General features: G+C 38.2%; 1 protein-coding gene across 1 annotated transcript in view; it reads left to right on the top strand.

The window, feature by feature from the left end:
* Nucleotides 1–22,500, top strand: part of LOC122795945 (baculoviral IAP repeat-containing protein 1-like) — a 378,361-nt gene that overhangs the window by 296,869 nt on the left and 58,992 nt on the right. Inside the window, exon 8 of the mRNA XM_044064428.1 lies at nt 13,624–13,669. Coding sequence (XP_043920363.1) covers nt 13,624–13,669 — 46 coding nt within the window. The remainder of the gene's footprint in view (nt 1–13,623; nt 13,670–22,500) is intronic.

Consider the following 22,500-nt stretch of genomic DNA (forward strand, 5'->3'; position numbering starts at 1 on the left):
CTATAGTTTGCTTTTCTGCACCTGCTAACTGGCTGCTTGTTTTTCCCCTACTTTCTCATACCTCAGACCTTTGCCAGTTTTTAATCCAAATCAGTGGAATACTCAAAGTAATGCAGGATACAATAACTTGAGTTTTATGGAAGGAAGAAAAGCATTGCTGTTGTGTGTTTGTAATGAAAAGACATCATCCACATAAAACCTTGTGTCAGGAGCCATTTGCATTGTTACCTTTCTTCACAAAATAGAAGGAATTTCCTGCTTTAGCTAGCAAGTCTGCTGTTTAATCAGTATAGATCTCAACTGATTTCTCAGTTTCAAGTTAGGAATATTAACTGTTTGTGCCCTTTCTATTTTAATATCAGCAATAGAAAGTCCAGTCCATGTGTTGAGACATTTTCTCATAAGTTCCTGACAATCCTTCCCTTCAGTTTGTTTTGGCATTGATGTAAGCCTCAGGTTGTCTCTGTCTGACCTATCTTTAAGTACAGACTATTTTTTTGCCATTTGTTGTTATTTTAATTGCTATTCCTTGATATTTATTTCATCGCTTTTCCAGCTATTTGCATACCTACTACTTCATCTGAATAACTGGAGGTAAAGCTATCTCCATCCAAGACTGAACTTGACAGTCATGAGGAGAAGGTAAACATTTGCACCAAACCACACTTATCATATAGTCTCACTAAATCTTCACCACCAAAATCCACATATAGTAACACAAAAACATTCACGGAGGCTCTCAATAATAATCTGACTAAGCAACAGAGACCTCCAAAGCAGAAACGCAAGCAACCTCCATCCCCCAACACAACCCAAATGACACATAGCCCACAGACTCAGTGTGCCACTCAACCATAGCCAATAAGGCAAAACAACGTACCCAACACACTAGTCATAGGCGACTCTATATTCAGGCACACTGATATCCCACTCACCAGGCTAAACAAGGAGAAGGTTACTGTCAGCTGCTTGTCGGGTGCCAGGATCTGCCACATAACCCACGCACTCAGGTCATTCTACAACAAGTACAAATATGACTCTGTCATTGTCCATGTTGGTATGAATGACCTGAGATGTACCTCCCTGGACTACATGAAAAGAGACATGGAAGAGCTCTCCAATCTTGTAGCCCAGGCAGGTATGACCCTAGCCCTGAGTAGCATTCTGCCATCGTCCAGAATGATACCGCAGTACAAGGACAAAATGATTGACTTTAACAATTGGCTAAGCTTCTGGTATCATTCTAAGGGCATCCAGTATCTGTCTGCTTGGGATGACATGGCCGAAAGTCCACAATGCTTTGCCACAGATGGCCTGCACCTGTCACCCCTGGGATTCCGGATATTGGCTAAGGCTCTTGCTGTCCCTATAGTCCTTTTTTAGGCAAGGTTCAAATAACAAATTCACCACCATAACAGGAACAGGCAAGCAAAAACTGAGGGGTAATGCTACTCAATGCTAGAAGTCTAAATCTCAAAATGCACTCACTCGAGGCACTCCTTAAAATGGAGAACATCGATATCTGTGCAGTGACTGAGACCTGGTTCAAGGCTCCAGAGAGCACCCCTGCACTACCAGGCTATAACTCATACCACACTTTTCAGCCATGTAACATGGACCGAAACACCAAAGGCAGAGGTGTGTCCATATTCATTAAGGATATCCACACCTCCAGGCTAGTTGTGCAGCATAATGCATCTGAGGTTATCCAAGTGCAGCTAACTCTGGGCAAAACTGCAATCCAAATTGTAGCTTGCTACAGATCCCCCACCATGCCCCAGGATTCCCACTCCTCTTTTCTTGATGTACTGGAAAATATTAGGGTTCAACCAAACACCCTAATAATGGGCGATTTCAACTACCCCACCATTAACTGGGAAAACTACTCATGTACCAACTCCTTAGCTCAACGCTTTCTGGAATTCATAAACTCCAATGCCCTGGATCAGCTTATCCACACCCCCACCAGGGGCAACAATATCCTAGACCTAGTCATTACTAACATGAGTGACCGGTGTTCCACACCTGAAGTCAACTCCTTGTTGGTCATATCTGACCATAAGCTAATCACCCTTGATATCCACCCCCCATTAAGGAAACCACAGTAAAAAATTTCTCCAAAGCCAACTTCATGCTTCTTAAGACAGAAGTGGTGAACTTCATGACACCCATGCAGATGGACAATACAGTTACAACTGCTGAATCCTACACAGATGCACTCTATAAGCACTTACACGTGTGCATGGATCCTGCTATCCCAAACAGAACCAAGATGCTATCCTCCAAAAAAAGGAAGCCAATCTGGTAGTCCCCTGCCATAAAAAAACTGTACAACAGAAGGAAGAAACTATTGCAAAAGAGAGTAAAATCCCATGAGTAGAGGAGCTCCCTGGTCAGCCTCAGTAAGAAGCTGAAATCCCTTATAAGATCCTCCAAAGCTAGCTACGAAAACAAAATCACCACTAATTCCAAGGACAACCACAAAGCATTTTATAGCTATGTCAAGAATCTCAATGGCAACACTCAGATCTGCTCTGAGTTACAGCACAAAGGCAAGAAAATTACAGAACCAACTGATATTGCCAACATCCTGGCAGATAGGTTCAGTGCTAACTTTACCCCCTCTCTCACCCCCTAAAGGGCCCATATCTATAGAGGAAGAATGCAGAGTCCCTGTAATTACAACTACGCAGGTAAAAGCTGCACTCTCTAAAGCCAAAAACACAGCATCCATGGGACCAGACAACATCCCAGGCTGCGTTTTACACGAACTTCAGAACAAACTGGTTCCCCATTTAAGCACCATGTTCAATAGTAGCCTCACATCAGGCTTTGTGCCTACTGAATGGCGCACAGCAACAGTTATCCCACTCCACAAAGGGGGAGCCATTACTGATCCCGGGAACTATCGACCTATTAGCCTGACGAGCCTGGTCTGCAAGACCATGGAACGTATCGTCATGGAACTCATAAACAAAGACATTGGTAACCTCCAAACTCTGGATCCCACCCAGTTCAGGTTTGTGAAAGGTAGATCATGCCTCCTGAACCTGATCGACTTCTTTGAGGCAGTCACCAAAGCCATAGATGAGGGTAAGGTGGTTCACACAGCCTATCTTGACCTCGCCAAGGCTTTTGACACATTCCCCCATTCTGGAATTATAGCTAAACTCACTAAACTAGGTATAAATCCCTGTCACAAGATGGGTTGCCAACTGGCTCACTGACAGAACCCACACTGTAAAAGTTGCAGACTCCAAATCTGACCTCAAAGCACTGACAAGTGGAGTACCACAGGGTTCCATCCTGGCACCTCTCCTGTCTGGTATCTACTTCTCTGAAGTACAGGCTAACACAGAAGGCCTCTGGCTAATGAAGTTCGCAGATGACTGCAAACTAGGAGCCATAGTCAAGTCCCCAAATGATGTGGACATCCTACAGAAAGGCCTCGCTGAGACAGATGCCTGGTGTCAGAGCCATGGCCTCAAGCTCAATGCCAAAAAGTGCAGTGTCATCCCCTTTGGTAAAAACTCTGTATCCATGAACTACCACATAGGCAGCAATCTACTTAACACCAAATGTGTGATAAGAGACCTTGGGACCCAGGTGGACAGTAGTCTCTCCTTTGATAGTCACATCACCACAGTAGTCAGGAAGTCCTTCTACATTGCACACCTCATCATAAAAGGGTTCTCATCCAGGAAAAAAGAGGTCATTGTTCCCATCTACTCGACACTCATTAGACCCATTATAGAGTACACCGTCCCTTTTGGAATGTACCTCACAAGACATCTGTAGCAGCTGGAAAGGCCACAGAAGTACCTCACAAAGAGAATTACTGGCCTCAAACAAATGCCCTACACTGACCACCTCAAAAAACTCCAGCTTTACTCCATAGCATATTGCCTACTCCGAGGTGATCTCTACCTAACATATAAAGCTATGTCAAACCCAGAGCTGTTGGACATGCTACACCTAAAGAAATCCCAATCTCTCCGAGCTACACACTCTAGAGACCTAAACCTTGTCACCACAATAAACAGGACATGCTGGAGGGATTGATTCCTGTCCCAGAAACTTCCCATGCTCTGGAACAGGCTACCCATCTGTGTCAAGCAAAGTTCTTCATTAGCACTCTTTAAGAAAAATCTTGATGAGTGGATGGGAAATAGGAAATACACTCCGGGGATCACTTCTGTGTCTCTGCTCAACAGTAGCACAGGAGAATAACCTTCTTGGGTGGCGTAAGCCAGGGAACCTTGTTGGCTAGGCTTACGTAGGCCCTAGGGTCGATAGCCTAGTACCTACCTATGAACTGGTTAAAACAACTTCTGCTTCTTAGAGCCTTCTGTAATTTCTCTCCATAGATATATATATATATATATATATATATATATATATATATATATATATATATATATATATATATATATATCCCAACCATAGTGCATTTTCTCAGCCTTCCTCACTAGGTCGACGAGAGTTTTCTCCTTCATCTGCCATAACCAGTGCTTTCTGTCTTCTGAATTTTTGCAGTTGCCCACAATTTTACTGCACTTTTCCTCTTCTTTTTTGGCATTCTGGACACATAATTTTAAGATACGTTTTTTTCTGTTATCAGATTGAGGTAGTTTGCAGGCTTTTGTTGTTTTAAACTGTTCTCTGTCCATATAGCTATTTTTAGCTGATTACACTGCTGCTGCTACCATCTTGGAATCATTTGTCTTAATTACTTTTGTCATCACTGTCTGCTTAACTTGTTATAATGTTTGGTACTCTTCACGTGAAGGATCAGCTTTTGTCTCTTTACATTTTTTTTCTTTGTTTTTAAACAAATTCCAACTTCATTTAACAATGAACAAATAGTACAGAGTAACAAATAAAATATAAATCCTATAAACATTAACAATCAGTCAAACCTGTTAAAATAATGATACCATAGATTCATATCACACCACTTAAGTGAGTAAACAAATCAAAAATACTCCATTAATCATTCCATGCAACTATCAAGGGCATTGTTTGATGCACTTTTGATCTGTTACAGTAATCTAGAAAATTATAAAACCAGTGAGAAACAATCTTCCAAGATTTAAAATCCATCCATCCACCCATGACCCATTTTTCCCATTTTTGCACATGGGATCAGAGTGTCACTTCAACAGTGGCAGTCATCTAGAGCCAAGGTTTACACCACCAGGTGGCTAGCCCTGATGCTGTAGTTCATCCACAGCACACATTCACACCTATGGCCAATTTAGAATGTCCAATCCACCCACTGCATGTCTTTAGAATGTAGGAGGAAACCTGAGTGCTTGGTGAAAACCCATGCGAACACAGGGAGGACATGCAGACTCTGCACAGAAGGCACCCCGGCCAAGAATCAAACCAGGGGACCTCTTGCTGTGAGGTGACAATGCTATTTGCTGCACCAATGTGCTAATATTAAAAATGACTGTGAAAAAATAGTAGATACTGTTCTGATCCAAAGATACATAGCTTTTGATACATTGCTTATATTTGGAAAAAAGCCAAGGAGCCAAAGAATATTTTGCAACCCATTCCATTTTATCTATAATCTGGTCCCATTAAAACTGAACATCTGAACATGTTAAAATCACATGGACATAATCTGCTTAAGGTTAATGGTAGAGCCAGTATGAATTAGTGTTAAACAAGCTTTTAATTAAAAGCCTACAGAGGGAAAGTTGCCACATGTTTACTAATTTTGGCTAAGTAAATTTTGGTAATAGTGAGTGGTAATTACACAAACTGTTTGGCAGCACAACTTGCCACCTCTTGAGGAACATAGTGATATGAAGAGCTGCATCTCATATTTTTAATCACATCCAAGTGAGTCTCTTCTGAGTCTAATACTTCTAACTACAGTAAGCCATCTTAAGAGTAAATCCTTATTGGTATTCATCTTTAAATAATGGGTGATGAGCTTTTCCCATCTGTTATGACTAGATGGCTTATGACAATGGCCTATAGTATTCTGTGCTTGTAGATATTGTTACCATCTAATCTGAGAAGGAGGTGTTACTTTGTCTAATCCAGAAATATTTCACTTTATTAGCCTAAGGATCCAAAAATGCTTGTTAAAATGTAGATATTCTTCCTTATCCGGTTTTAATCCAAGCGATAGATGCCTTATCATTTTTTTTTACTATTTTATCAATTCCATATTCTATGACTATATTAAAATGGAGGGTCTAGTTAGTGTACTCGGGAAGTCTTTGCCACACTTCCAAAACTCTTGGATCCAATGTCTCTTGGGAAGTTTATTCTAAGGGTTATCACAGTCTGTGAGTATAACTTAATGTTCCAAGAAAAAGCAGAGTGGGAGAAGGGTTGGTCTGCTTCTGAAATAAATATAGGATAATGCTTTCACATATACTTGCAGACTGGGCAGTCCAAAACCTCCTGATTTACTGTGGACAGAAGGTTTCTTCCTATTTATACTGGGCTTCTTCCCTTCTCAGAGAAAATCTGATAGTAGCCCCTGCAACTTACCGAGGTACTTAGAATTAATAATATGCAGCAAGTGCTGAATATAAAACAAAATCTTAGGAAACTTTTTCATCCCTTTTAAAATTCCAAAGGTGCCTAGACCATTTACACATAGATTCATAGACTATTACTAGGCTACTGAGACCTTTGGTGGAGTTGTCCCCTGCTCTTTTGAAAGATACTAAACAATTTTTGCAAGATTTATTTATTTGTGTGAATGATGGCAATGCGTTTGTTTTTTGTGTATGTATTACTTTAGATGTACAGTCACTTTTTACAAAGATTCCTAATGATCTTTCATTCTTTTTTAGAGAAGCATAGTTGCTTCAGTTCCAGAAAAATAAAGTTGATTTGTTTTTTAATTAAATTAATTTTAGAAAATAATGTTTTCTTGTGTGAAGAGCATTATTACTGGCAGAAGCTGGACATAGTCATGGGCACGCCCTGCGCTAATAGTTATGCTAATTTAGTTATGGCCCATTGGGAAGATACTTTTGTCTTCAATGGGAATAGATTCTCTCATTATATCAGATTTTTTAGGAGATTTGTGGACGATATATTTTTGTTATGGACTGGACCAGGGAAGTTATTCAGGAGTTCATTGATTATTTGCATAGTACAACTTCGTTTTTGAGGTTTACTTATAAAAGTTCTCCAAGCATTATAGATTTTTTGATCATTGAAGTCCATAGAACTGAAAATTGTATTTTTAATACCCGACTATACAGAAAACCCTGTTACACTAATACAACTCTTAGGAGGAGTAGCATGCATCCCTCCAGAGTTTTTAAGAATGTGTTAAGGGGACAGGGGATGCGAATTCCCAGGTTAAACAGTGTCTATACCATTTTTGAGTCTGACCTTAATATGCTTCATCAAGAGGTTAGTAAAAGGGGATATAGTGTTAGAGAAGTAGAGGGCATGGGTGTTGATACTAGGAAGCTCAGGAGCAGACGTGCTCGACCCTACTTCTCAGACAATAGCCAAATGATTACCAGCACTAAGATGGACTCTGTTTCATCACGGGTCAGTTTTACATTGTACTATACTGTAGATGTGTTCTGTAATATTATCAAGAAGAACTGGTCTGTTTTATTGTCTGATGATAAGATCAGAGGGCTTGTGGGTGATTGCCCACATTTCTCTTTTGGGAACAAGAAGTCGTTAAAGAGACTACTGTGTTATGGTAGTAATAAGGATACTGGGAGAGTCAAAGAAGCAGACATGGTAGCCTGTGGGAAATGTAATTTTTGCTCCTTGATAGATTCAGCTAACCATTTCAAATGTCCTGACCAAGATTTTATAATTAGAGTTAGAGCTGATTGCTACACACAGAATGTGGTATATATATATATATATATATATATATATATATATATATATATATATATATATATATTATATATATATATATATATATATATAATGGATCCATACAGATCCCTGAATGCATTTTCCACCGAAGTAGAAATCACTGAGCATACATAACCAAAAGTGCTGTTCACCAAAGCAGCACTTTCGGATAAGTATGCTCATTGTGCCGGTCATACTACGATGCGGATAAGGGAAAATTCCCTTTTCCCCACTGTAGTGCGACCTTGGAGTGAGAATAGGGGGCTGTGGGGGGTGCAGGGGGGCTTGCCCCCTGCATAGAAATAGGTTTAATGTTGTGTTTTTTTTTTGTAAACATACTTTACCGTGAGCCCTTTTTTGGTGAAAGCGCTTTCAGTAAAGTATGTTCGGTGATAATGGATTCAGACTTTTGATCTTTTGATCAAAAGTCCTAAATATATATATATATATATATATATATATATATATATATATATATATATATACCATGCTGTGATTCATGTTCTTCTTTCTATATAGTAAAGACGAACAGAACATTAAGAGAGAGAATTAGGGAACATGTCACTGCGATTAGGAAGTCAGATTTAAGAAATGTGTTTGCTAAACATACACAAGAGAATGATCCCACTCACTTGTTTAAGTTTAAGGTGTTGGAGCATTTTATATGAGAGTGAATGTCTTGGAGACTTTAGAAGTATTACAGAACAACATGAGATTCAATGGATTATTAAATTGCAACCTGATAGATTTCCTGGTCTTAATGACAACGTCCCTTTAAGACCGTTTCTTAAAGCACATGTTTGTTTAAATGATTTTCATCTGTAATCCATTGATTTTGGCCATGTGATTTCAATTATTATTGTTGTGTGTATTATTTATAGTGTTGATTTTATTGTTGTTTTAATTGATCTGAAGAAGTGCTCTTAAGAGCATGAAAGCGCTTACCTAAATAAAGTTTCATATTATATTTTACTGCTGTGATTGTCACCAGAAAACACTGCTTTACATCCCATTTTTAATTTTGTTCTTGGGATCAAACTCCTGGTACCCCGAATGATAAGAAATGAAGACTTTAGGTGCTATTCATAAACAGTATACACTGTGAAGTAGGACTTGTACCCAAAGGCTGGTATACAAATGCCCTGTGCAAGTCATAAATGTCACTGAATAATGGGCAAGTCTTATATGCAGTCCTGCTCCATTAAGCAGTGACATTACCCAAACATCAATTTCCTATGCTAATGAGCACAACCCTGAGCATATACAATTCAGAAATAGTACAGCACTATTACATATGCTGGTCTCAATGTTGTAAATTAAGGGAGTCCATCTGCACACAAATGGATGCTGTACAGTTTGTGGACACAGCATTTCCTGTCCCCTTCTTCTGTGTTGCCCAAGAGACAGCAGTAAGAATATTGCTCAGCAGCTAGCATTGAACAGCATACTGTCACTTTCATAGACAAACATCCCAAACACTTCAAATGCATGGCAAGAAAATTCCTACTGGCAGCAGAGTCTCTGTGGCACAGACAAACCTGCTTCTGCACACAGCCTAATCCTTCTGCCAAGCTGTCATGTCAGTGAGTCCCCCCATGAGAACTGCTCACACAGTTCCTGATTCCATCATTACCATAATATAGTGTAAACCCCAGTCTGCCGGCGTGCATGATGACTGTGATTTCTGTACGAGTCAGAGTTACGTGTGACAGTGGACCACAGCACACCAGTGTAAGGTAGCTTGTTAAGCTACAGTATGCTTTACAATGTAGCTACATGTACCTACTTTGTAATGCATAATGTACCATAATAATCTACCTCACAACACTGTGTTGTGTAGTGTTGTTATGCTATACAACATTGCCTTCCATCCTAAAGGCAACAGTGCCTAGTACACAATTGGTGTACTATGTGCTCCTCTGCCCCATTCAAAACACCAACATTTATACTGAATGGTAATGGAGAACACTGCTCTGTGCTAGTGTTTTTGTGTAGCTCTCAAAATGCTAGGGCACTAGTGTACATTGACAGCAGCTGATGTAACATTGTGATCATTTCTAAAAACAGGAAGAGCTCCTGATCTGCTCCATTGTTCTCCATTATCAACAGCTTCCAGTCAAAATCTAGGGAGGGAAGCACAAATTAATTGTTACTTACATATATAAATATGGACCACAGGTCTTAACTGTCTCTGAAGTTAATGCCTATTTTTCCCTGTCTCATAAAATGTTTGATTTTCTGGCATATTGATGATGACTCTAGTTGGTCAATAATGCCAGGCATTAGAGATTCTCACTTTTTAGTCTTCAGAAAATGCACGTTGCTCTGTTAGATCACATTAACATAGAAGACATTTTCGGTGTCCTACTGTAGTAAAATTGCAACGTAAACCCCTACTATAGTTCTGTATGGTAATTAGCTGACATCACACAAAAATAGATTTTAAAATAAAGGAAGCAAAGCAAGAACTAGGCCACAAAACTACACAGTAAACTTGAACTATTACAGAATAAATGATTAGAATAATTTTTAACAAACATACAAAAATTAAGATAAATAGTAAAATAGTTGTCGCTTGTTACATGTAACTTTGTTCTGTTAAACCACATCAAAGCAAGAATGAAGCAACAAAACTACAAAGTAAACTTTAAGGACATCTTTACCAAGGAAAGTAATAATATAGAGCACTGGACCTTGCGTAACCACATCCCTCACTATTCTGGATCTGCACTTCCACTCTGTCCAGTGTTCTCCATTATCTCTGGGTTCTGTACACCACTGCGGACTATGTGGTAGTCAGAGTCGTGGTGGCATACCAGACATAGTTTGTAAGATGCTTGTCTGCATTTGCTCACTATGTCCACAAATCGGGTTCAGGTGCCTAGGCAGCAAGACATTTCCCCTGTGGTACATTTGACTGGGGACACATGGCTGAAGTGACATTCAGCTGCAGAGAAATATGGTTGTTTGCAAATTCCATGTGGGCAAGCATACACTGCCATGCCCACAGCTTTAATAACCAAATGCACAGGGGGAAAACAATATCCATGGTCACCAAGGGAACATGAGACAGCAGGCAATATAGCAGGCATCAGCAGCAAGCTGGTCAGAGGGCATGTCAGTGGCAGTAAAAATGCAGTGCACAATGGGCAGTGCCTTTATAATTGGAGTGTGTGGACCACTACCCCCTTCACAGTGTCTAGGGAACATTACCTAAAATGCATACTGGAACATAAATGTGACTACAGCAGCCTGCAGGATTTTCTCCATACTGTAGCACACTTCTACATGTTGTAGTTATATACGTATGTACTGTACACTGAGCACAACACTCATTACTTCTTCTGCCGCCATGCATTTGGCTATTAAAGCTGTGAGCATGGCAGTGTGTGCTTCTCTTTGTCCACAGGGAATTTGCAAATAGCCATATTTCTCTGCAGCTGAATGTCACTTCAGCCATGTGTCCCCAGTCAAATGTACCACAGGGAAATGTCTTGCTGCCTAGGCGCCTGAACCCCACAAATCACATGGCTTTATAACTAGTATGGAGTGTAATGAGATAATTTGGCACAGACAAATAAGGTAAATATTGGGTAGGATATATGGATTCTTGCAGTTTAATAGAGAGGATGATGCTATGATATGTTAATTCATTCTGTTTTTGTGGGATTGATTTTCCCAGTCACTGTTTATTACATTAATGATTCTAAGCAAAGTATGTAAACAGATAATGCTCCCAGGTTGCACCTGAAAAACACTTGTGTCCATTGGATTTACATGGCTAACAAATAAAATAAAATAAAAAAGTTTGTTTTTCTTCAACCTACAAAACATACTAAATTCATTGTATTTGTATAATTCTAAAATTAGCAAAATGTTTCACTTTTCTTCCTTTCGTTATCATTTCTTTCAGAAAGGAGCAAGTAGCTGAGGTCTAGTAACAATGGTATCTAAGGAAGGCTTAGGCACAATATTTGGACCATTTTCTTACAGCTTATAGACACTGATGTCAAATGAATTGTTAACAGCTTTGTTGCTCACTCATATGTTTTTGTGTACTTTTGTTACCCTTTTCTTGCTGCTTGGTTCATGCTTGTCTTGAAAAATCCTTTCTGCTTGTAATTCAAAAGGGACAGTCACAAGGCAGATGTGAAATTTTCTGAGACAGCATCAAGCAAGTGTGTAATTTTTAAAACCATACCCCTGTCACTTGAGATTCAAAGGCCATCCATCCCGGGTCTGTATTAGGAAAACAATACTAACAAACAAAAACTGTCACTAACTGTTTTATGCAGGGGGGCAAGCCCCCTGCACCCCCACACCCCTGCTACTTATATATACCAACTCCGAGATCCCACCCCATTGAAGTAAAGGGAAGAATTCCCTATAGCGGTCTCTGTTCAGTTTTTCGATATTTGGGATATTCGCTCTTTCCGTGTCGCTCAAAAGGTGTTCACACAATGCGGTTTTCGTTCTCCTAATATAGACCCATCCATCCCATATTAACTGGTCTCAGAAGTGCAGATCATGAGACCATTGCTCCTGCCTGTGACACAGGTCTAAACTTCCATCCACATCATTAACAACATTATTCACAGTACTGTTTACCTTCATATCAGGTGAAGAATTATTACAATTAATTTGTTTTTCATTGTTACACTCAGTTTTTAGGTCGCACTTGCTAGCATATACACATTTAGAGATTCTAACAGTTTTCTGACTGCAAGCACTATTAAGAAGTTTCACAACTAATTCTTCATTTGTCTTTTACTTTCTTTTGAAAACCTGGAGAATATTTACCATTTTTAAACCATGCTGTTTAAATATGCCTGATTTAAGAACTTATGCTTTCAAGAAGAAATGATTGCTGTTTTAGAAATAGACCACAATGCAACAGTTTTAAGGAGAGTAACCATTTGAAATGTTGGAGCTCTCTGCGGCAAGTCCCAAAACATGGAGACTGGCCAAAAAACAAGACTTGTATAGAGCGTGGGCTTGAGAGTCACTATTCTCCTGCATTTCTTGTCTTTTTTTTTTTTTTTTGCGAGTGCTGACACTTCAATAGGAAAAAGCATTCACTCATATGAGCGTTTGTTGTTTTGGCCTGAAACCATACAGATAGATATAGATATAGATATAGATATAGATATAGATATAGGTATAGATATGGTACCTACCAGGACACCTGCAAGAGAAATAATTTTAAAAGAAAGTCATTATTTGTATTACTGGAAATAATATTGTCTATAAATCCTTCTAATTTTGAGATCTGAGAGACATTTTGTTTACCTTTCTGTATCACTAGTTTGGATATGTAATGAGATTAATTTATTTATTTATTCATATATTGACAATACCAGTAGACACAAATATTATTGGATCTTCAGTCTGCTTAAGAAGTATACCTATAGTGTTATATTGTGCATATATTGGTTACAAAAATAACAGTGAGGTCTCCAAAAATAGTCAAAAAAGCAATTGGCTGTCAGTGTTTAATTTTTCTTTTTAAAGTGTTATATTTTTTGCTGCCTTGCAGTAGATATCACTGGGTCAGGCCATTAGGACTAATTAGAAAGTATCCTGATTTTGCTTTAACTGAAGAAATATTGGTATTGGTTTTCATACTTTTATTGTGTTAACATTTGCAGATAGTATCTGGTTATTGTTTCTCTGTTATTGGTATACTAAAGTACACTTTAAGATAAATATATTTGTATACTAACACAAAGCAACCTTTACTTTCCCAAACATTAACAGGAGTCTGAAAGCAGCAGCATGGAATACCATTTTTCCCATCCAAGTGGTAAGCTGGTTTACTGAAGTTTGCTAATCTTTTTTTTAATTTATAGTTGGTATCAGGAGTTAGCTGTACATTATTTCTCTAAATGTTATGTACAGAAAAAATATAAAATAGCATGCCTGCTTTGTCATTAAGTGTTATTCAGATTTTTGAAGTATTCTGAAATAGTTTAAAATGCAAACATAGTATATAATATGTATTAATATACTACTTGCTAGTGTAATAATTACTTTAAAAAATGTCACTCGTAGCGATTTGTACTCTTCAGATGTAATTAGAACCAGAGCTAAACAGTAAAGCACAGGCAGTTGTATTTTTAATAACAGCTTTGAGTCTCTTAAAGACTTAAAATTGATAATATGTAAGATCACAAAGGACACTTTTTTCATTAAATAAAAATAACTTGTTATAAAACATGTCACAGAGGTAACAGTTATTGCACAGGAAACAGATGTACCTTTCTAGACTAAAAAAGGCTGACTAGAGGATATTAATGCAGTTATACATTTTATGACATTGAGCTAAAAATCTAACTGTGACCCAGGAGACCTGAGTTCATATAGCAGCACTTGAGCTTGATGGAACAGGCATGGAGATGGGTCAGGTAAGCATGTTCAAAGTCAAAAGTCAAAGTAAACTTTACTGTCATTTAGGACTACACAAGTGCAGCCTAAATGAAATTCCGAGTATCAACGCACCAGAGAGTACAGAGGAAACAAGGATAACAAGAACAACAGTATGACATTTTAATTTAAAGAAGATATTCAATACAAGACCCCAGAAGGATAATTGAACCAATAATAACAGCAAAAACACACACAAGCCCCCCAGACAGTTATAAGAAGAATACTGTACGTAGCAGCATGACAGAGTAGGATTGCACATGTTAAAATTGTCATCATTTGTTTATCTGCATCAAGCAAACAGCAGGCAATTGCACATGAATAAGAAAATATAATCCTACATCAAAGAAAAAAACAAAACAAAAAAAAGATATTTCACACTTTTCAGCTGAGCTACATATTGTGAATGATTACTGACTAAATAATCGGTGGTGGGTATCAGAGTTTTTAAGTCTCAACACTATTGGGTAGAAGCTGTTTAAGTATCTGGTGGTCCTGCAGCAGATACTCCGATATCTGTTGCTGGAAGACAGCTGTGTAAACCAGCCATGTGCAGGGTGAGAGGGGTCACAAATTATTTTAGATACACATTTAATGCTTCTTGCTCTGAAGAGATCCTGGATTGATGGTAAGCTTGTGCCCATGATTTTTTTGGCAACTCGCACCACTCTCTGTAGCTTCTGTCTTTCTACTATTGTATTGTTCACAAACCAAACTGTGAAGCTACTAGTGAGAGTACTGTCAACTGCTCCTCTGTAGAATGTGGTGAGAACAGTAGGTGGGAGGTTTGTTTTTTTGAGCCTTCTGAGAAAGTGGAGACATTGATGTGCTTTTTTGACCAGCTGTTCAGTGTACACAGCCCAAGAGAGAGCCTTCGAAATGTGCACCCCCAAAAACTTTGCATATTTGACTCTTTCCACCACTTCACCATTTATCATAAGTGGTGGGTGTGTTGTTGACCTTTTCCTGAAGTCTATAATGATTTCTTTTGTTTTATCGAGATTCTGGTCAAGGTTGTTCTTAGCATTACATTCAGTCAATGAGTAGACCTCTCCTCTATAAGCTCTTTCATTGTCCCCTTTGATGAGGTCCACAACTCTAGTATCATCTGCAACGTAATATTCAGAGCACACTCACATGATCTTGCTTCACTGGTGAAGACGTGGGAAGCAACCATGCTTTGCTGTCTGAGTGTGGGTTGGGCATTCTGATGATGTCAGCCTTTTGCTGAAGTGAGAAATGGTTCAGCTCTGGCACTTGTTAGATGTCCTGCCCTCAGGGTGTTACCAAGCATATCCAGGGTAGGCAGAGATTTAGAAAGAGACACTCCTCAGCAGCAGCAGTGTGACTCTTTGTCAGGTTCCTCAATCCTCACTGTCCCTGGACATGGGTCAGGACTAGCCCTGCATAGGCTATGGAGGGTGTGTTAGAAGTGGTAGATTAGGTACCAGGGTAGTTATAATTCTTTTTTTTGTTTTAATTTTTATTAGATTTTACATCAGTAAAATCTTATGATAACAGATTTACAATACAAAACAACACACAAAATAGAACTATGTTCAAGGTCCGTAACAAAACTTTACATTAAAAATTAAACAAAACCATAAATACTTTTCTAATAAGTCACTGAGTTTTTGCCAAGGTATGCATTTATGTGTAATATTTGGCATTCTATTATATATAGTTTGTAATTCTTTATTACACGCATTTTTGCTATGTAGATAAATTCATGAAACAAGAGGATACTTTTACTTTTCCAATTCATTGTAATAACTTTTCTAGCGATTGCCAACATTGACCAAAGGAGAGGCACCTGTGTATTTGGAATAGCACCCGGGATTGGTGCATTGAATAAAATTAATAACTTTGTAATATTACAGTTATCTGTCCATAATGCCTTGACAAAATTTCTAAAATCTGCCCAAAATAGTGTTACCATCTTATATTCAATAATCATGTGTATCCAATTTGCATCCAAAACCTCATCTCATCTCCAACATTTAATGTTTTCTTTTTAATATAGCAAAGCAATTTTATGATGTGTTAAAAAACTTCTATGTAAGTACTTCCACATGAGAATTTTCCAGTAGAGCTATGAGGTAGTATTATTTATAGATTTCAAATATAATTTTTTATTATCTCCTGAAAATATTTCATTGTTAACTTTTGTTGAGTATTCCCAGTATGATATATCAAAAGCCAAAAAAATCATCCCTTAAAATCTTGTATATTATTAATAATTAAGATTTATTTTTAATATCAATGCTATTAGTACTAAAAAGAAACTGTAACATTCTTGGTAAGGAGTTTGTAGTAATATTTAATACCATTTTTAATTTATTATCAATAAATTATCTCAAAGTTTGTATACTTAACCAATTATCTTTGTTAATATATATAGGTTCATAGGTTCATAGGTAGGTACTAGGCTATTGGCCCTAGGGCATAATTAATCCTAGCCAAAATGTTTCGGCTTGCGCCTCCCATATGATTTAGTTACCTGCGCCTCTGTCGAGCAGGGCCACAGAAGTGATTCCCGGGGTGAATTCCCTGTTCCCCATCAACTCATCAAGATTCTTCTTGAAGAGCGCTAATGAGGAGCTCTGTTTCACATATATGGGGACCTTATTTCAGAGCAGGGGGAGTCTCTGGGACACGAATCTGTCCCTCCAACAAGTCCTGTTTATTGTAGAGGTCAGGTTAAGGTCCCTAGAGCGTGTAGCTTAGGTAGATTGGGTTTTCCTTAGGTGGAGCATTTCCAGCAATTCGGGGATTGACATAGCCTTATATGTCAGGCAGAGATCACCTCTGAGTAGCTGGTATGCAACCGATTACAGTTGAAGTTTTTTTTAGTCTGGTGACATAAGGCATCTGTTTTAGGCCCATTATCCTCTTGGTGAGGCATTTTTGAGGTCTCTCCAGTTGTTGCAGGTGTCTAGTAAGGTACATCCCAAATGGGGCATTGTACTCAATAATGGGTCTAATGAGTGATGAGTAGAGAGGGACAATAACTTCCTTTTTCTAGATGCAAACCCCTTTGTGATAAGGTGGGCCATGTAGAAGGATTTTCTAACCACCTTAGCGATGTGGTTATCGAAGGAGAGATTACTATCTACCTGGGTCCCTAGTTCTCTTATCACACTCTCTGTGTTAAGTGAACTGCCACCTACGTGGTAATTTGTAGGTACTTGGTTTTAAAGACAGTCAGCCATATGAACCGTATTTCTATCTAGAAATTGATGCCAGTATTTTAAATCATTTTCTTTAAGATTTAGCATTTTATTTAAATTAAAAGATTCCAAGCAATCTGTAGTATATGCTATAGGAAACATCATAAATAACAACCGTTTTACAAATTAATTGCTGTTTATCACTGTCCTAACGTTAGTTAGAATATGGTTTATAGGAGTAAATGTAGAAAAATTTGTAGTGTTCAAACAAAAATCTTTTACAACCCAAAATATTTTATTAATGCCTAAAGAGAAATTTACATATGATTCGTGTTTCATATTTGATGTTATAATTGTTTCATGTAAAATTTTCCAATTGGAATTATAGGAATCATTTAACCAATGACTTATTGTATTGATAAGAGCTGATTTTGCATATAATTCAATATTAGGAAATCCAATCCCATCCCATTTTCTTGCCAACTTTTAATGTGCCAATCTAAAGCTATTCTAGGTTTTTGAGGATACCATAAAAATGAATCAAAATTTAATTTAGCTGTTTAAAGGGATTTAGTAGTTGGTAATAAAATCAAATACTGTATGTGGAAAATAATTTTTGGTAGAATAGTCATTTTTATTACTGTTAGCCTGTCCTTCGTAATAAAAAACATTTTAGCTCAATTATCACTTAATCTTAGTATTGTGGTGTATGAGGTTGTATAATTTAAGTTTATAGTATCTTTTTTGTGTAGATTTTATAATAATTCCTAAGTATTTAAGTTGTCTATTTTCCCAATCAAATCCACTATATTTTTTAAAGAATGGGTTTATTTTTTATTTATCACTAGAGTATCTATTTTAGTTCTTGATTAAAATTCAGTGCATAGATCTTTTCAAAATACTTTATTGATTTAAGAATATGTTCCACCGAAGATTCAGTGTCACCACTTGTTAATAAAATATCATCTGCAAATAATTTAATTTTTGAACAATAAGTATCTTTTATAGAAAATAATTTTATATTTGTGTTAGTTCTAATAAAAGTAGCAAAAGTTTCAACTGACAATGTAAATAAAAGATGGGATAGAGGGAAACCTTGTTTTGTTCCCTTTAATACTTCGAATGAGCTTGATAATTGTCAGCCAATTTTAACAAAAGTAAATGTATTTTATATAATTTCATTACTAATTCATTAAAATCTAAAGAGAAATTATATTTTTTTAAGAATTCTATATAAATACATCCAATTAATAGAATCAAAAGTTTTGTCTAAGTCTAACTTATTATCAAAAGTTCTTTCTTACTTTTATTTGCAATGTCTATCAAGGATAAAAGTCTAATAATATCCTGAACTTTTTTGTTTATAATAAAACCTGTTTGATCATCTTCAATTAAGTGTGGCATCAAGTTGTTTAATCTGTTTGCTAGTATGGATATAAATATTTTATAATCAATATTTAAAAGAGAGATGGGACGATAGGAAGAACATATCTTTGGATCTTTTCCTTGTTTCAAAATAGGGGCGATTAGAGAGAATTTCCAAAAGGGAGGAGAATTTAGTTTGTTTTTAATCTCCTCAAATGTTTTTTAATGATATCTTTAAGATATTATCTGGTATTATTTTATATATTTCTGGAATTAAACTATCCAAACCCGGGGCCTTGTTATTTTTTAAATTTTTTATTAGTTCTTTCAATTATAGGTTCATAGGTACATAGGTAGGTACTAGGCTATCTGCCCGAAGGCATTTATAAGCCTAGCCAGAATGTGTTTGCTTTAGCCGCCCCCCTTAGATTAGTTCCCTGTGCCTCTGTCCAGCAGAGCCACTGAAGTGATCCCCCGGGTACACTTTCTGTTTCCCATCCACTCGTCAAGGCTTCTTTTGAAGTGTGTTAGCGAGGAGATCTGCCTAATGTAGCTTGGGATCTTGTTCCAAAGCATGGGAAGTCTCTGGGACAGGAATCTATCCCTCCAGCATGTCCTATTTATTAATGTGGTGAGGTTTAGATCCCTAGAGTGTGTGGCTCGAGGGGATGAGGTTTTCTTTAGGTGGAGCATTTCCATTAATTCTGGGTTGGACATGGCCTTGTATGTCAGGCAGAGATCACCACTGAGTAGGCGGTATGCAACCGAGTACAGCTGGAGTTTCTTCAGTCGAGCTGCATAGGGCATCTGTTTGAGGCCAGTGATCCTCTTGGGGAGTTACTTATGTGGTCTTCTGTGAGTAGAGGGGCACAATGACCTCTTTTGATCTGGATGTGAACCCTTTTGTGATAAGGTGGGCCACGTAGAATGATTTTCTAACCACTTTGGCAATGTGATTATCAAAGGTGAGATTACTGTCTACTTGGGTCCCCAGATCCCTTATTACGTCTTCCGTATTTAGGGGACTACCACCTATGTGGTAGTTTGTGTGTACTTTGTTTTTTCCAAAGGGGATGAGTATGCACTTTTTCGCATTTAGCTTGAGGCCATGATTTTGACACCAGGTATCTGTCTCAGTGAGACCCTTTTAGAGGATGTCTGTGTCAGCCAGAGAGTCAGTAATAGCCCCTAGTTTGCAGTCATCTACAAACTTGGTCAGCCATAGTCCTCCTGTGCTTGCCTGTACCTCTGAGAAGTATATGCCGAACAGGAGGGGTCCTAGGACTGAGCCCTGGAGAATGCCACTTGTAACCGGTTTAGAGTCAGACCTAGCTCCCACAACTCTCACCATGTGGATTCTGTCCATGAGCCAGTTGGCAACCCATCTTGTGACATAGGGATTTATGTTCAGGCTGATGAGCTTGTCTATAATACCATAATGGGTAATTGTGTCGAAGGCCTTAGCGAGGTCTGGGTAGGCTGTGTGTACCACCTTTCCCTCATCTATAGCCTTGGTAACTGTCTCAAAGAAGTCCACCAGGTTTAGGAGGCATGATCTGCCCTTAACAAAGCCGAACTGGGTAGGGTCCAGTGTTTGGAGGTTCCCAGTGTCTTTGCTAATGAGTTCCATGATGATGCGCTCCATTGCCTTGCAGGCCAAGCTAGTCAGTCTTATAGGGCGATATTTCCCAGGGTCTGTTGTGGCTCCACCTTTGTGGAGCGGTATAACCATTGCTGTGCACCACTCTATGGGTACATAGCCTGTGGAGAGGCTGAGTTTGAACAGTGTGTTTAGGTGAGGGGTTAGTTCGTCTTTGAGCTCGTGTAAGACGCAGCCTGGAACACCGTCTGGTTCCATTGATGCTGTGTTTTTGGCTTTGGAGAGGGCTGTTCTAACCTGAGTGTCTGTGATTTCATGGATTCTACATTCTTCTAGTATGGTTATGGGCCCTTTTGGGGGTGAGAGGGGGGTGTAGTTTGCACTGAACCTGTCTGCCAGGATGTCGGTGATATCGGTCAGTTCAGTGTATTTTATGCCATTCTGCACTAACTCCGAGCAGATCTGAGCATTGCCACTTAGATTCTTGACATAGCTAAAGAATGCCTTGTAGTAATCTTTGGAGTCCTTGTCAATTTTTTTTTCAAAGCTCGCCTTGGATGATTTTATGAGGGATCATAGTTTCTTGCTGATACTGATCAGGGATGTCTTCCCTTCTTGGGATTTTACTCTTTTCTGTACTAGCTTCCTCCTTCTATTGTATAGCTTGTTTATGGCAGGAGTCCACCAGACTGATTTCCTTTTCTTGGAGGAGTGAGTCTTGGTTTTGCTTGGGATGGCACAATCCATGCATTCTTGTAGGTGCCCACAGAATGCATTAGTAAAGGATTTTGCAGCTTGGACAGCATTATCCTTCAGCATGGGGGCTTTGAAACTTTCCACCTCGGTCTTAAGTAACGTGAAGTTTGCTTTTGAAAAGTTTTTCATGGTGGTTTTCTTGTCCGGGGGTGGGGGCGTACTGTGGATATCCAAAGTGATTTGTTTATGGTCAGATTTAACCAGCGAGGGGTTGACCTTCGGTGTGGAACACCGGTCGCCCGTGTTGGTGAAGACCAGGTCCAATATGTTGTCACCTCTGGTGGGAGTGTTGACCAGTTGAACCAGGGTGTTTGAGTTTATAAATTCTAGGAAATGTTGGGCAAGGGAGTTAGTACTTGAGCAGTTCTCCCAGTTAATGTTTGGGTAATTGAAATCACCCAATATTAGGGTGTTTGGTAGGACCTTTATGTTTCCCAGTGTTTCCAGAAACACGGAACGGGAGTCCTGGGACATGGTGGGGGATCTGTAGCAAGCTACAATTTGAACTGCAGTTTTGCCCGTTGTTAGTTGCATGTGGATGATCTCTGAAGCATTGTGCTGTGCCACTAACCTGGAGATGTGGGTATCCTTGATGAATATGGATATGCCCCCACCTTTTGTATTTCAGTTTGGGTTCTGTGGCCGAAATGTATGGTATGAGTTGTAGCCTGGTAGAGCTGGGGTGCTCTCTGGAGCCTTAAACCAGGTGTCTGTTACTGCACATATATCAATTTTCTCCATACTGAGGAGTGCCTCGAGTGCGTGCATTTTGAGGTTTAGACTTCTGGCATTGAGTAGCAATTCATTGAAGCAAATTGATTTATCCAGTCTTATAATTTGTTCCTTTGTTAATTTATATTTTATATTGTTTTTTAAAAAGTTATCTGTTACTTCACCATTTTCTAGGATTGATTTACTGTTATTAAATAACTCATAGTGTTTTTGAAAAGTTTCCAAGATGTCTTTTATATCAGTTACTGTTTTATGATTGTTATTAACTTTATCTCATTGATATGATTTAAGTTATTTATTCTTTTGGATCTAATGGATAGTCTATGTAATTTTTTAGGATTAATGGAATATGACTGCAACTTATGTTTTTCCAGATTAATTAACACTTTATGATTTAATATTTCTGTATATTTCTGATTTAAGGCTGCCAGTTCAAATTTAATGATCTTATCAGCAGGTTTTAAATTTAGTTTTAGTTTATCAGTTTTAGTTTGTAGAACAAGCAGTTCTTTATCCCATTCTTTTCTTTTTGATAAGTACCAACTTTTAGTTTTACCGTATAAGTATACTTTTAATGAATCTCACAGT

The sequence above is a fragment of the Protopterus annectens genome, chromosome 2.part2, assembly GCF_019279795.1.
Source record: "Protopterus annectens isolate FY-2018-M chromosome 2.part2, PAN1.0, whole genome shotgun sequence".
NCBI classification, from domain to species: Eukaryota; Metazoa; Chordata; order Ceratodontiformes; family Protopteridae; genus Protopterus; species Protopterus annectens.